Source organism: Apostichopus japonicus, chromosome 1 (assembly GCF_037975245.1).
Source record: "Apostichopus japonicus isolate 1M-3 chromosome 1, ASM3797524v1, whole genome shotgun sequence".
Taxonomy (NCBI): domain Eukaryota; kingdom Metazoa; phylum Echinodermata; class Holothuroidea; order Aspidochirotida; family Stichopodidae; genus Apostichopus; species Apostichopus japonicus.
The window spans coordinates 644705-661902 of record NC_092561.1 but is presented as its reverse complement, the minus strand read 5'-3'; the positions used below and the strand labels follow the sequence as shown (position 1 = coordinate 661902).

Below are 17198 nucleotides of genomic sequence, written 5' to 3'. Positions count from 1 at the left end.
CAAAGTTTATCACTTGATCAGCAAATTTATCACTCCGTCAGCGCTCCGTGATCAGTTCGTTGCTTCGTCACCATTTCATCACTCTTTCTAATTGTTTAATTGACGGAGTCAAGTCAAGTCAAATCATTGTAATTTAGTTTTATTTGTTAAGAGAATCGACAGAGAAGAAATTATACCGAATCATCAAATCAAATCCTATCTCGTCAAATTGTTTTTTGTGTGAAGTCATTGTTTTCTTCCGTTCGAGACATCTCCTGAAGAAGCGTAAATACGGCATCAATATATCCCAGTACCTTTCTATCGCGAGTCCCGATATAGTTTTACTATCGGAGGAGCCGGGCTCGACACAATATTACAGTAGGTTCTGAAGATTAGATGTACATTATTATATACAGCAGGGCAAATGTTGAAGATTTTTTTCTCCTGGTTGTTTCTCGGACGACCAGGTCTACGTTTGGATGTCCAAACAACAAATTCGGTTGTCTGAATGTAAAATATTAGAGATTGGCCAATATGTGCAGTAAACTGTATGGTAGTGCTGATAGTCGACTCCTTCTTTTGTAGTCGATTAATCTTATTGCTCTTTTGCAATTACTCGGTTACAATTATTACATCATCAATGTCAGTTAAACATTGCAGAAATACAGTTAAACAAATCTTTTCCATGGTGCACTGTCTTTATTTGTTCTCTCATGTCTTAATGTGTAGTGTCTAAATCATGTTAAAACAACTACCAAACAAATGATGTGAACAACTTTCAATCTACGACATTCTTAAAACATTGAAAAGTAAATAAAAAACTTTCGAATGAATCTACGAGGCTACTACTACTACTAGCAATAATAAAAGCGAATGTACAAACAATGAATAGATGTAACACCTTGTAGCGCTGTGATGATAATTATGCAAGAGTTTTCTGTAGAAGGACGTTCAACGTTCTAGGCTAGGCTTTAGCCTAGCGCAAAAGCAGGCACATTGAAATTAAACTACACCCGATCGTAACTACACCCGACCGAAAGTAATGAAGTAATTGTCAACATATTTGAAGAAATGACAAATACTTTGGCAATTGTAAAAGATTTATATCATATAAATTTGCCAATTATGCGCATAATCAAACATTGCTGGAACAATTGCAGAACAAGCCAAACCTAAGTAAACGCATGAATCTAACTAGAGCAGGTGCTTGCTGATTTTTAACACAGCACAGTGCTAGTGTAGCATTGTGAGAACCTGTACCTCTGCGATCACTTTTCCCAACATTGGTAAATATTCCTGTATGTTGACAACACTGGATTCCCTCGGTTTCTCCATTAAACTTTCTAAACGATACGCAGAAGCCGCTCTCGTGCAAACCATCACCAACAGAGCTCAGATTAATACTTTCCTTAGATCCATCCAGCATATATACCTAGTGATACTGTATAGTCAGGAGGAGTGATTTTAATTTCTATCAGTTGTCAAGAAGATTTTGAGATATACTGTATGTTCATTCAGATACTTGAGAGGCAGAACCTATGAGAGTATGCATGCGTGTACAGTAGCTGACATAATGGAGTTTGTGCTATACTGTTTACCCGTCAAATCCATGCCGATTGGATGCCAACAGACTTTTATCTTAGAAAATTTGTAATCGGTACAAAAACTGCTCGACACGGCTTTCATTTAGGAACTACCTCACAACATTTTCCACATGGCAGAGAAAGCAAATATGCTCTACTATATGTTTAGTGTTGAATATGGCCATTGCTATTGGACTGCACAGATTACAATAGTGTTGCTACGATAATCGTTTTCAATATCGGTATCGGCCGATATTTGCAATATCGGCAGCATATCGGTATCGGTAAAATTTTGCCTAATTGCCGATAACAGCAAACCGATATTGAACTTTTCTTTTTAACAGCAGAGCTACTTCTTTATACTTGCAATGATCTGTTAATCTGCCCAAGACAATCCATTTCTTTAGCGTCAGTTACACTCAGATTCATTTTCGATTAATATCCATGGAAACCTGACCCTCCGTAACCTCTAAAAACATGTCTACGGTGCGCGAATATAACCAATGACCTTCGTGAACCTTGGCCTACACACAGCATTAGTGCAGCATATATACACTGTACTAACCATTCATTTTCTCAAAGGCCTCCGAGAAAACCTTGAACATGCATGTTTAACCGCACAGTTCACTGCAAAGTTGGAAAACCTTGTTCAATTTCCCGCGAACACAAAATACTGACAACTTTTTTTATATAAATTGTCACGAAACTGATAAATTTTAAAATGACAAGTTAGAGTACCTATATACTGTTATAAAATGAAAAGAGATTTAATCTGTCTTTCAATCTTTAAAAAGTGCAACTTACAAAACTTCCGGTATTATGAAACAAACAACGTTCAGCAAAGCCCTGTTTCTAGACTGCCTAACAATGAATAGCGTGCACTATGCGTACATTTTTACAACTGCAGTGTTTTACCCTATACCCAACTACCACGGTGCCTGTGCTGTTAATTTTCCCAGGTACCTTCCCAATCACTGTGAGCTCATCCCCTGTGTAATACCTGTTTGTTAACATTTTTTGGCACGTTGCCAAGGAACTTTTTAGTTACGTGAGATCTGTAACCGCTGAGGTGGTTAGGCTATTTGTTATACACTTAACTATGGTAGGATATTATTTTTTCAGTATTTTTGGAAATTCTAGAAAATACTTTCTTTTCCCCCCGCTTAACAACAGATGTGGTCTTACGGTATATTCATAAATGGATGCACTAGAGCCTTGTTTACATGACATTAGTTGCATTTAGTACGATATGCCAGTTTTGCGTGAATTTTTCGAAAGTGTTTTGCTCGATCTTTCGTAATATTTGAAAATGTGTACCACCTTACTTTCCGTACACAATTGGTCATTTCTCTACTTATTTTCAGTTTTTTTTTCCTCTATTCGGTCAAGTGAATAAGTTGTACATTGAGTATAAACTCAATAAATTATAACTTTTACATTGTGATCGACAGTTCGTAACCTAATTAAGATGCAATTTTGCAAGCATACGTTAACACTGTAAGCAACTTGTAAGTCTTTACGATGTTAAGGCTCACATTTACTGCGTCCATTTTATTTTGTTAAAAAATATCGGTATCGTATCGGTATCGGACCGATATTGGGATGATAATATCGGATATCGACCAAAACCGATATTGGTGATATCGGCGCAACACTAGATTACAATACATGAAGTGTCACTGAGTTTGATTAGTTTTTGTATTTCTATCATGTACAGTACAATCCCTAGTGATCGGATGAATCGTGGAGGGGAGGGTGGGGGGGGGGGGTGTGGATGGGTGGTATTCAACCATTAATTCCATGTGGGTTGCCCAAGTTATTACCTTTCCCAGTAAGGCAGTAGCCCTTTCTGACAAATTGACAGATCCTCTGTGGTGTCACGAGTAAATAACATACAGCATGCAGTACTGTCCTGTACACCATACTACAGTGTACTACAGCATAGAGTTATGTGTAACTCACATGATGCACTGTGCATTGGCAGTAATGTGTTATTTCACCTAGTGTCCAGGCTGCTTTAACTAAGCGTTGTAAGTTAGATTAAATTTATGTCGTTGTGAAAGTGCCCGTAAAAATGACAGGTCTGACCAAATTAATGCTTGGCGTGCCATAATATGCGTACGTACAAGTTTAATGTTTTCAATTGCCCTGTACGTGACACAGCCTCGTACATATTGCACATGTACTATGTACCACGTTAGTGTAGGCTGATCAACGTTTACTGAACCGTACAGTTTACTTTCAATCACTTGACAAGTGTGATTCAAGTTTAAGTACTGTGAGTTATATGAAAGGAATTTGTAAAGAGACCCAAAGAACTCATGTCACCTAGAGTGTCCCAGATAGCATGACTCTTTTTAAGGTGTAGGTTAACTTGCTGTACAGTACGTGCACAATGTAGAGTATGCAGTGCTGGGTGCAATGTTCAAAGATAATCCATTGTATGATCATTTCTAAGTTGCACATTGATCTAGCCTAAAAATAAACAATTTACCTCATTCTTTCTACCCTTCCAAATATGTCAGATGACAAATATGAAATATGTCAGCATTCATGCTAAACTTAAGTACAACAAGATGGGAGCAATCTTTTTTTGACGTTTTATCATTGTGAATTTTTTTCCGACCAATTCAGTGTAATTTCAGGCTGCAATCTCTTTGATTGGCCATTTGTTGCTTTTCAAAATCAAAGATTTCATTTTGCTGTCTCGCTTACCTGTCTCCTTAAGTTGCATTTCAACAACCTACTAATTGCATTTCATAGCAATAATATGTCCTAAAGAAGTAAAAGTAGTACTGTAGCTTGTAAATCATTATAAGTAACATTTAAGGAAACTAATAGCATCAGCCCCAATTCTGATAAATGCAGAATTTTCAAACTTTGCAATAATCTGCATCTGCTATGAAAGTTGTTAGTTGTGGTTTATGTTTTGGTTTGAATGATATGAACGGAACAGACAAATTATTTACTATATTTTCAAGTAATTCTGCTAAAATTTCAAAGAGCTGCTTTAAGTCTTATAGATCTACAAGATTTGTTATTGTCAAGATCATGAGAAGAAGAAAAATGAATTAATCCCATTTTAATATTCATTTTATTCTGTTTGTGTTATTCAATACTTATTCTCTCGTTGAAGAAATAATATATAATAATAATAATAAATGAGACTTATATAGCGCCAAATCAGTAAACAAAAGTTACTGCTCAAAGCGCTTTACAAAGAAAGTAAATTAATTTACAAAAGAACAAGTGAAAAAATGGGTCTTAAGGCATTGTATATACTGTAATTACTATATTACCAATTTACCATGTAACATGGAAGAGTTAGTTTGAAACCATGAAACAATGTTGTATTTTTTTTGGGGGGGGGTTGTATTTTTGTTTGGGGGGGAGAAGGGAAAAAACTGACATTCTTTAATGTTCTTTAATACTGAAGGGCCCATGTATATTTATTTGTTGGCTTGAAAATGGAGTTTGCTGTGGATGTATTTAACTTTCCCTGATGTAGATGCCATACTTATGCTCTTCTTTTACTTTCACTTTCTTTCTTGTAGGTGTGAAAAAGAGTCAAGATGTTTTGGAGGTTTGAAATGCGGACAGCCTCCCATATAGATTCCCTATTGGAAAAAGAGGTAAGAGATTCTGCCATCTTCATTTCCCCAACATTCTCTTTTCTTAATTCAGGGAAATATAGGCTGGAAAAGTGAAGTACAACAAGGACATTTTCCTTGTTGTTGTGTACAGTACGGAACCAGAGGGAGGTTGTATTTACATATATATATATTTATTTTATTTAAACAGATAAGTTGCAAACTTAGAGCAAATACAAAAAAAAAAGGGGTTGTAGGGAAGGGGGAGGAGGGAAGGATGAAGGGGGAGGATAGGTTAGGTTGGTTGTAACACATCTGTACCTCTAAGTTTGACTTGAGGGATATCCCCATCATCGGAAAGTATCGCATAACACTTGGTCTTGACAGCTATGCAACTTAAGGCAATCTTTAGCTTTGAAGCCACAGTTATTAAGCAATTTAATAGGTCTACTGTACTAGACTGATGACTGTATGGGTTATTGTGAAGATTACTTTGCACATGAGATATTTAGATCAATGTCCTCCATCTTTAATAGATCTCCCTAATAATACACAGTGCTGTCCACACCTTCCTTCCCTACATACATTCATACGTGTAGCAATGGATGTATGACACACAAATCAACAATGCCAACAAAAGCTTGTAAACTTGTGCAATACTAGTAGTGACTGAATGCTTCCAAAGCAGCATCCTTTGCACAAGCCATTAGCCTAGTTGACTCATGGCTGTGTATCACTGAGATGGTAATACCCTAACAGTACTGGTGAACTACAGACTTGAATAGCAAATGATGAGCTCGGCTGTACATGCAGATAAATCTACTCAGCTGTGCCAGGATCAGGAATGAATGCTACACACACACACACCCTGCACAATGAAGAATTGCATTGTGCCTGAACTGGTAGTAAAAGATTCTGGTGATACTATGCACCCTTGAGTTTACCTCCTCTGTTCTAATATATCCTGTACTGTACAGAGTAAATAGAGTACAATACGTTCATACACAGGTCTAATCAATCGTCAATTGATACTGTATACATGCTGTCATTATGACTGTATCTCTTCTGGTGTTTCCTCGCAATTAGATTTATCAACATGCCCTAATAGTGACGACTAAATTGACGACTGTATTTAGATGTATGTTCCAAGATGTGGAAGGTTTTATCTTGTCAATTGACAAGGGAATTTGAGTATAATCTCATTTTTGCAGCAAATTAAGTGTTATTCCATTGCCACAAGTTTACCAGCTTTATTGGTTACTGCCTACCTGAATTCCTATACTGTGCTCATTTACTGAATATCAAACAATATAGAAACTGATGCTTTTTGCATGGTCAGGTATAAAACAAAAGTTGTTTGTGATGAGTTGTATATGCTGGTCTGTGTAGGGGTATTAGTACAGTTACTGACATAGGTACTGTATATTGTGTAAAAACCAGCCTAGTCAGTGGTACAATACAAGACACTGTGTGTGTGTGGGTGGGTGGGTGTATAAGGAGTGCATTAGTTTGACACTGGGGTCATTCATTTGTGAGACTGATGAATGGCTAGTCTCCATGGTACAATCCCATCTAGATTATGGCTGTCTGCACTTTTCAACGGTGTTGTTGTGGTGACCTGGTATGTGTGCTTGAAACTATGGCTTTCACCTATGTCCAGGATGTCAGTCACAGATCAACAACATAGAGTGATGGATTAAGTGTAAAAGAGACTATTTAGTAAATGTGGCTGCTTCCTCCGTCTTCCAAAATGGGAAAGAATGGTAGGAATGGAAAGAAGAAAAATACTGCAAATTGGAGCAAAGTCTAATCCAACCATGTTATGTTAACAAGCCTACAGTTAGTCGTGTGTGGTTCATTATAGTGCCCCTCCTACAGCTGGTTGCCATATTTGTGTACTTGTGTGCATTCATTAGGTAGCACAGATAAATGACAATCTTAATAAATATACCCACTCTGTTATCCAAACCAGTAGTATGCTGTCCTGAAGTTGTGCATCAACTCTGTATCACTCTTTTCCCAAAGTTGGATTATTTATCTGAAGAAAAATTATAGTTGAATAATTAAAGATAAGATGACAGCCATCCAGACTTTTTCATAAACTGCTTCTGACATGTAATTCACAAAATTACAAATTTCTTGTTAAATTGCAGTTTGTTGTTTATATTTAAGTAAAATGCTGTCAAGTTTAGATGCTTGATTACTTGAGCTGAAAGCAAAGGCAATCATTGCAGTCTTTATGCTGTGTGTATGTGACACTTGCTTTGTAAACACCATTTACTCAAAAAGTTCATTGTGGATTAACTTCATACTTGGTATGTGGATCCGTCTTATTGAGTACAAGAAGCCAATTGTTTTCTGTGAAGTTCAATGGTCATTTGGTGGGAACAGAGGTTAAAAGTCTGAACTCAAAAAGGTACATCTTTGTTGAACTTCATACATGGTATACAGATGCAGTTTGATGAGTACAAGACCACTATTGACATTGGTGGAGGTCAAAAGTCATTTGTTGTCAACATTTAAGTCCAAGTCTGAAAATGTTGTAAACACGGTAGCTCAATCTGAAGTACATCTTTCTTTATACTTAATATTTATCTGAGATTGGTCGAGGTCAAATGAGAGGTCAAATGAGATCAACAGGTGTCACAGTCTGAAACCTTTTAAAACATGAATATTCCAGAATTAAAGCTACAATTAATCTGTAAATTCTCCAATGCTATGATTTTTTGGGTGAACATAGTTTGGTCAAATGCAGCCCAGTTTAGTTTTGTGAAGGGCTCTGTATGTCTTCAACAAAAACATACAGTCTTCCACAAAACGCTACAAAGAGTTGTTAGTCTTGCTTTAAACACATTCAAGCGGCCCTTATCAGTTTTCACCCTCTGAGCTTCAAGGTGTCAACAGGTTATCTCAAATGCTGCTAAAATTTGCTCAAGGAGTCAACAGGTTATCCCAATTGGTCTCAAAATTGGTCATTTTCTCTGTGATTTAAACTAGATGACTTTTGCTTTGGCAGTAGGTTGTGAAAATATTTCACAGTGTATAAACAATATCATGTATATAACTATCATTCATCTATAACGATTATTCAAGGGATGGTTGGTAGCAGAGCTGAATTTGGAAGCTCAAAATTGGTAAAAGAAATTGGTATAAAAAGGGAGACTTCTTTCTGGATATTGAAACATTTTGGAAAATAAAAATTCTCTGTTGTAAAATCCTTAGCAGTGAGATAAATCGTTGATGCCCACAAGGGAGTGCTTCACATAAGATCTGATAATCTCTGATTGTTTTTTTCCCCTTCTGGTTCTCACTTAATTCTTGGACAAATTTTACTCACTTGCTCTACATTATTCAGATAGTTATTTGGAAGTTTGAGCAAGTTGTATGGCAAGGAATCACAAAGTCAACTGGCTTTCTGGTTCCTTTGCATGGATACACCAAAGTCTGTGTCTGATATGTCTAGCACAGTTGCAGTACATACAGTAGCTGTTCAGATCATGATGACTAACGGTCCAAGACAATGCCATTAACTGTAGTAAATAGCGTTCAGTGTCCAGGGATTATCTAGGCTTTATAGTTGGTGTGGTCAGCCTGCATAACAGGACTGACAGGTATAATAGGTTTGTTTGTTGTCACATCATAAACAGTTCACCAAATTTGGCAGCGGCCAGGTAGGCTGTGAAAGCAATCACTAGAAAACTAGCAGTGCTGTACAGTAGTAACATTGTATGCGAACTACTACAGCACTCACTGCCTGTATCAACATAGCATCAGGTACAGTATGAAACGTAGATGTCGTATCCACATCGGAGTGGTGCGGTACATAACTGTATGTAATGGAGGAGATCTTGGATTATTGTATGTAAAGGGTCTTTTTAGTTATGTGCACAAAATGGTTAAATTTATTTTAGCCAAAATGATCATTTATGACAGTTTAATGTAAACCCTGCTCATCAATACATACATTGAAGCTTTTCGTGGACAGAAAAAGTTTAAATGTAATAATAAAAAAAATAAAAAAGTTTTCTTTTCCATGGTGGCATGATCTTAGCAAGGCAGTGTTCAATGAAATTTGGTACTATCGAATGAGGCTTTTTTTAATGTTTCTACATTTTGAGATGCCATTATTCAAGGAATCTTTCCTGGTTACTGTTACTCTACATTAGTTAGGTATTGCAAGCTACATGTTTCTACTTTTAGGAAACCAATTATACCTGATCAAGCTTACCGGTATCAAGGCCCAGGGAGGAATTTATCCAGTATTCTGAAAATGGTCACATTGTTATACAAGTGCAAAGATATAGTACTTAGCAGGTTTTGACATAGGAACTATTAATAGATTACAAGAGACAATCTTCAGAGGTCTACATAAACTGCTGTAGACACAAAATTTGAACACTAAATTTATCTCGGCTGTAGACCTTTAGTTAACAGTTATTGTTTCGTATGTGTTCATGTATGAACTACTCATTCCGTTCCTCTTTTACCTTTCTCCTGCCTATGCATACTGTACGCACTACAATCGACAGTACCCAAGCCTAAGAACTGGTAACATTCCTGAACTGCGCCAGTGACCGCCCTCTCTATTTACTGCTGGTAGTAACAATTTACATGATTTTCTCATACTGTTGTCTTCTTCAAAGATTCAGGCAATACTTCACTGTTGTGTAGCAGTTTTGAAGGCTCTGACTAAATTGTCTTGTATGAAATACTGTGGTGCCTGTGTAAAAAAAAAAAAACCCACTGCTGTCAGCTGTTATCTGTGGACTTGTGTAGCAATTTGAATATTTTTCATAGCATTTTGAGAAACATTTTGAGAAACTATTCCCTGAAGATATGCGGGAAGTAATTTGTACACTGTACGGGTATCTTTTTGCAAACTTGTATAGGTTTTTAATGGTTTGCAATTGGAACTAGATAGTGTTCAAGCATCGAGTTTTGTTTTGACGGTTCTCTGTTTCACGCTTTCGAGCTTAATCATGCGTGAACAATTCATGTTGTGCATGTGCTGTACATGGACATGTGATGCTGTACCTGACTACATTTATGAATGTCAAATGATGCATGATGCATTAAAGTGCTATCAATAGGCTTAGAAAGTTTGATTGGATGTTTAAGTGATCTATGGAAAGCCATAGTTGTAACATTACAGAGGAACAAACAAACTTGTGTCAGTTTACAAATAACTGTAAGTACTGTACATTATGTTGAAGGGAAAGCAAAAGTCTGTCAAGTTTCATCAAGATCCGTGGATTTTTACAGTACATGTGTACAACGTATGCACATGTGCACACCGAATTTCCTTCACGTCCTCGCATATCTGTCTCCACAAAACCTTAGCAGTCAGCACTCCCGTTCCACTGTGCCTAGAGTGAGCCGATAAAATTTCTTAAGTTGCTTAAAGTGTTTTGTTTTAATTCCAGTATTTCTCAGCACTGTTGAGCCTCGAATACCCTCCTGGTCTGGAGACTAAATGAATCCCTTGCCTCCCAAAGACCTATTCCAGAAATGCTTTTATCTTAAAGTTGCTAAACTGTGATATGAAATGATGTAAACTTTGCAGATAAGGTAACCATTAATGGCTGTCTCAATGTTAATGCACTTTGTACTGTGTGTCAATGGTCTCAGTTCGGACATGTTAATATTGAAGAAGCGGTCTGGACAGAGTTAAAATCAAACTTAAGTATGATATGTTTCCCGAAAGGTAATGAGGGCGGTATTTAAGAACTTACAGTAGCATGCATAGACTCTGAAGTGTGACCTGATTGATTCAGTTTTGCTTTGAATACAACGTTTCTGTAGGCTGCCGTGTTGGAAGTATCTAACCGTAATAGTAACTATAGAATTTGCGATCCACATTATTCATTACTGAATTTGAAATCCGCGGTCCCTGTCACACTTTTACAAGGTTGGTAAAAGCCCAGTCACATCTCACCGGATTGCAATAACGGAGAGGGAACGAAGACAAAAAATGGCACTCCGTTGATGTACGTTAGTGTCCGTTTAGTCTGCGGTTCTCCTCCGTCCGTCTACGTTTCATTACCGGGAGGGTCCGGTTTGTCCGGTGTCGATTTTGAACATGCACAAAACTTGGAACGGACATCCACCGAAAAATTTCTCCGTTATTTATTCGTTACTAATCCGTTAAGCTTCCGTTTTATCAGTTTCTCATGCGTTTTGTTCGTTCTGTATGTGTTTGGCATACTGTATTTCTCCGTTTGTCTCTGGTTATTGCTCACCGGATCATTAACGGACAAAGAACGGATGAAACGTAGAAGTACAGTACCTATACCGTATATTCGACGGACGCTAACGTAGAAATAACGGAAGTACAAAGGAATAAAACTGACAATGAACAGATAGGTAACGGACGTTACACGGAAGAAACAGAAGAACTCAGGCCAGGAAAGTATAACAGACGGACATAGAACGGAGATGCAGCGTACCTCCACCTTGTCCACTCCAAGCGTCCCACGCCTCATTCTGCTCCTATAACCTCTACCGTCAACACCTACTGTACATCATGGACCCTTCAGAAAGATTCAAGCTTCAGACCACAGTGTCAGCTTTACAAGCACAGATGCTTATCATTGAAGCCAACATCAAGACCAATGAACAAGTCAGGAAGAGACGTGCTCGGCGTAAATGCTGGTCTAGGGCCTTGCTAGGTCCACAGAGAAGACGGCAGTTTGGTCTTTATGACCAACTAATGCAGGAGCTGCGAATGAAAGACCAAAATCTTTCATCAACTTCATGAGGATGCCCCCTGATTTTGAGGCACTCCCGAGGCCCAGGTTTTAGACCGTTTCTTCTCCGTTGCTAGTCCGGTACAGTATGTCTGTTACTTTTCCGGTACTTCTACGTTTTGTATGTTCTTTATCCGTTAATTGTCCTTGTAAATTCGTTACTATCCGTTGGTGTTCGTTAGTTCGTTCGTTGTTATGCCGTTGTTCATCCGTTGTTCGTCCGTTGCTGTCCGTCCCTTGTACGTTTGTAATCCGTTTTCACCGTTGAACGTCCGGTGCGTTGCAACCCCCAGATGCATGCGCGACAACTTTTGCCAACGGAAATAACCGGATGACTGTTTTTCGCGCGTATTCTTGTCCGTTCGTGCAATCCGGTGAGATGTGACTGGGCCTTAAGAGTGACTCAATTGTTTTCCCTTTCGAGAAACCAAAAAGAGATTAAGGTGGTGAGGAGGCTAACAAAACATTAATATGCCCTCTGATCGGTCAGAACAGCAAATATAACTTCCTTTTTAAAACAAGTAAATCTGTTGATATGGTGATGTAATGCCTCTTATTTGTTCTTATTTATTTATTTATCTATTTATTTATTTATCTTTTTGCAGGAAATTGTTCTCAGCGAGATCCTGGAAGAAGATGATGTTCTACAGGAGTGTAAAGCACAGAATAAAAAATTAATTGATTTGTAAGTCTACAAAGTTGCGATGAGATATGTGAGGGTGCATCTAGGGGTGCGGGTCACTATTATAGAGTGGAACCCACCTCAATGCTCTTCGATGCCTGTTATGATTGCATTTTTATCCCTGTATGATATGATAAAATGACTTTGTTATCCATTCATTGCTCCATACTTCCCATGCTTAATATCTAACCCCCGTTCCCTAGCCTCCCCCATAGGGACTTCACACCTTCTCTCCTCCCCCACCCGTCATTTCCAGGAAATACCATTAGTTGACTTGAACCAGCTTTTCTGCTTTCAGTCACTCCTTCATATTCTTGAGCAGAGTCGAAGTACATGATTCATCTAATATGACAAGTGCTACCGTAAGCAGTCAACACACACACACACAGGTGCAGGATTCATAGATTGCACAATAAAAACCCAATTATTTCCTCCCCATTCTCTATTTTGACATTTTTGAACAAGAAACACTTGTAATATTACTTTGCGTTGGTATAAATCTTAGCAGTCATCCACACACAGTATTTAATATTTTAGCTATATGTACATGTACTAATGTTGTCTCCATACACATACACTGTGTAGTCTTGTATATATTCATAGGGAAACCACAACCAATATGATGAGCTTTTTTCCCTGCACTTTGAACCAGGTTCTGTGTATGTATACAGTGCTGTATGTTTGTTGAGCTATTGTCGTTACTGACTTCATATCCAAATCTGTTGCAAACAAATTTGCACTATTATTAATCAGTGTCGTGTATATATATGTATACTGTATTGCAGAGAGTGCCAACATTACTGATTTGTAAGAACACTGCACAGTGCCAAGGTTATGCATTTACAGTAAGCTGTCAAAATGGTATACAACCCAATGGCACTTTTGCCGAGCATGTGGCACTTTGTCTGTCTGTCGGTCAACATCAGTTCAAAGGCTATTGCTGGCCATGCTGGATCCTGAGGAAAGTTGTACAAGTTGCAAGGGCTTCCTTAAAGTAGGGCAAACGTCACAGGATAACTTTAGGCGCGACCAAACATGAAATCCTGTGAAAATACTTCTCTATGGGGTTTTATTCTGATCTGGATGAAAATTGGTGTTAGTGGCCTCTTGGTTTAGGGGACCCAATAAAAATATGTTCAAGGATAGCTAAGGATCAGATGTCCTTTTGGCTATAATTGGCTGAAATGTGAAATATTTTCTCAAAGGTACCAAAAAATAAAGATCAAAGGGTCCTCTCTTGAGCATGTGATGGAGAAAAAATACACAATTGATTATAGTAGATCATTATCATTATTAAATTCTCTCTGACAGTCTTTGCAGCCCATCACTTCCAAAGACACATAGTTAACTTCACTTTACTAGGCAGCACCTCGCTTAATACCCACCATCAATGTGCACAAAATTCAGCATGACTAGGGTTAAGCAGATGAAACCACTAATTCTATCAAAGCTACTGAATTGTATCAAAGGAGCCTTCATTGATTGTTAGATGCATTGGGTTTAACAAGCAGCACTTGCTTGTTAAATCCAATGTAAATGGATACTGTACTTGGTACGCACAGGTAACATTGTGTGACCACAGAGCTCTCTATTGGTACGATATTTTTGCTCTTATTTTTTTTTTAGGTTTTCAGTGTCTAAGTTGCTCTCCTGTGAACATTCCATTGCTGTTACTTTCGTTTCCAGTTTGTAATAACTTGATTTTGTTCTTCCATATAATTTTTTTTTTTTGTCTTACCAAAGAATGGCTATTACAATTCATTTCTTCTTACATTGTAGCTGTCAGTGCATGATAGAATGCAAGGATTGATTCGGAAACAAATGTTTTGAAAAATTGATGAAAAACGAAACTATACTAGATATCGTGTTCTTGTGCTTTGCCATTGAAACCTCCGACATGGTTTGTCCCCACCCCCCCATTTTATTACTTTGAAAATTAGCAGTCGGCCAAAGCCCTTGAACCATTGTTTTGGAGCCTGATTAACTTGCTTTTTCCCTTTGTTTTTCATCAATAGAGAACAGTGACGACTACACATAAATTAACAAGCTCTGTACATCTACACACGTAGCAGAAGCAGCATGTTTTATGTTTCCATTTTCCGTTCTGTCACAGGCAAAATTGCTCCCCTCTAGATCAGTTTTTTAATAACTTTCAAAAATCATAATTTGTGAAAATCCAGGGAATAATTTAATGGTGAAAGTTTTGTGTGGCAGTTTTTGTAGGCTCTGGATTTTGTCCAATAATGTCAAACACTTTGGTTCCTGTCGATAGAAAATGCTCTATATGTATCTATGAACTTGTATAGACATATATGTAGCAATTGTGCAGGTTAGTGTAGCCATGAGATACCAGCAAAACTGGATAAATATTTGCCCGAAGATATGTTGAAATTAATTTGCAATTATTAACCGTGGAGTCAGTCTATATATATTTCTCTTTAAATCTTCTTTTTTTTTTTCATTCGTAGTTTGTCCAACGAAGAGGTGGTGGAGAAGCTTGTAGACATGATCACGAACGAACCTCCATCTGACCTCGAAGATAGTATAAAGTACAAACAGCCAAACATGGCCTGTGAGCTCTTAACAGCGGACATTGGAGCCATCACTGATAAATTAGCAGACACAAAGGTAAAATAATTACTATATTAATTAGTCCTCCTCCTCCGTACAATATCCATCTTTGATACAAAAAGTATTTAAAAATTTAACAAAGTAGCCAAAGATGACTATAAATGACATTATGACATCATGGAACACTCCACAAAAATAAACGAATCGGTTCCATTACAATATAAAATCTTAAGTACTGTACTGCACTGTGTGAACCAGTACCGTACTAAAGGCTATAATATACAGTCCCGGGCAAAGATGAATTTAAACCAAGTTATACTCCCTGCGGTTGTGGCTCAAAATTCTATGATATCTTTATAATTATTTTATGAAGGTAGAAAAATATTTAACGGAAATTTCAGAATATTAAACTTTGAGGTCCCGCAACATGCTGAGTCCAAGTAATGAATATCCAGATATTTGGTGTAGCCTAGGTCCAATTTTCTACGTGAAAAGTCGATTTGTTAGATTATAGGGTAGGCCAGTACTTACGTAAATTTGATAAGTATGTTATTCAAAATAAGAACACAGACACCAAAAATAATGTTTCTTTTCTTTATTTGAAATAGCAACACTTAGTTATTTTTATTATGGAATAAATCTTAAGTAAAAAGCCACTTAATTTTGTTACGTTTTCCTGTCTATAATCTTTCTTAACATCCTGTAAATTTTCTTGTCAGTCTTTCCTTCTATGACATAAATGAACGCAAAAGTCATTAACAGTGAGAATTCTTTCAATATTTTACGCATGAATCACGAACGTATGCAGTAGCTATAACTCTGAGAGCAAAGCACTTGCTAGGAACTACCAGAACTAGCTGCTTGATGGAAACAAAGACACGTGCAGTCGACAAACTATGTTTGCCTAAAATCCCCAAAAATCTCCGACCAAATGGTAGCCTAACATCACAATAAGTCAATATGGAAGTCTAGCCTAACTATCTGTATATTTGCTCAAATTGTGTCGCAGTTAGATGGCACTAAAGATATTCAGCGAATACTAAATTGTTATTGCTTCTATTTTGCCAAAACTTCTAGGCTGTACTGTAAATAAGTCTTACACAGTCAATTATAAATACGCAACATTTAGTATAACTATGTTCTTTTTCATAAATCAAAACATCATCTAGAAGATAAAAATGTCTCGTTGGAAGCTAAGAGAAAAAAAGAGATGGTTCAGTGTTAGTGAATGAGAATCCTTTGAACAGGAAAAGATGTCAGAAAGTACTTTGACACATTCAATACGAAAACGTTGTATCATGATACACTCAATCTTGAATAAATCTCCTACTGTGGTCAGAGTGCTACATTGTTATGTGATAAACCACAGACCAGGAAAAGCCAGTACAGCATTTGTTTACAAACAATAGCAGAGCTTCAGTGTTGAGAACTGTGGATGCTCATTACTTTTACACAGCGTGAACGATATGCAGGCTGCGTAATGAGCAGTGGTGGTGCACTGCCGGCTTGGCCGGTGGTGATGATGGTTGGTTAAATTTGCGAGACTTCTATTACACCTTCCAAAATCTACCACCCAGGAAGAATACTACCCACTTTTCTTGGCAAAATTTATTCCATTTTTTTCTCCACAACCTTTTCTATGAAGAAGGCACTCTGCAAACACTAACTTTTTTCTGATCCTGAACCAGTTTCCTATCAGAGATTCAGGAGGATGAGGTGATGGGCATTTACCCATAAGAGGGTCAACCAGGGGTGGGGGTGGGGGGTGTTGGTTGGGGTTGTGCTAAATTAAAGTTACCAGACCTTAATAGGCTGGATATAAAAGAAAATACAATATTTGGTAGAGTGGAGACAAATAAGTAACTTCTGTGGTAATATCCAAACCAGTGAGCTTCGGGTAATGTTGAGATACAGAGGCCAATGACCCCATGAGCAACCCACCCCCTTCCCCCAGTGCATTAGTGGTAGAATTTTCAGATAACTTTAATAATTCCTAGAAGCAATTTTGGCAGTCAAGCTTTCCTTTATCCCAACATTTGTTCATTGT

At 37.5% G+C, this 17198-nt stretch overlaps 1 protein-coding gene across 6 annotated transcripts in view; it reads left to right on the top strand.

Moving 5' to 3' along the window:
* LOC139969746 (serine/threonine-protein phosphatase 6 regulatory subunit 3-like) overlaps nt 1-17198 on the top strand; it is a 59286-nt gene that overhangs the window by 14767 nt on the left and 27321 nt on the right. For all 6 annotated transcript variants that reach the window (XM_071975434.1, XM_071975349.1, XM_071975267.1 and 3 more), the window contains exons 2-4: nt 5117-5194; nt 12504-12583; nt 15049-15208. In XM_071975434.1, the coding sequence (XP_071831535.1) occupies nt 5135-5194; nt 12504-12583; nt 15049-15208 (300 nt within the window). In that variant the 5' untranslated portion in view covers nt 5117-5134. The remainder of the gene's footprint in view (nt 1-5116; nt 5195-12503; nt 12584-15048; nt 15209-17198) is intronic.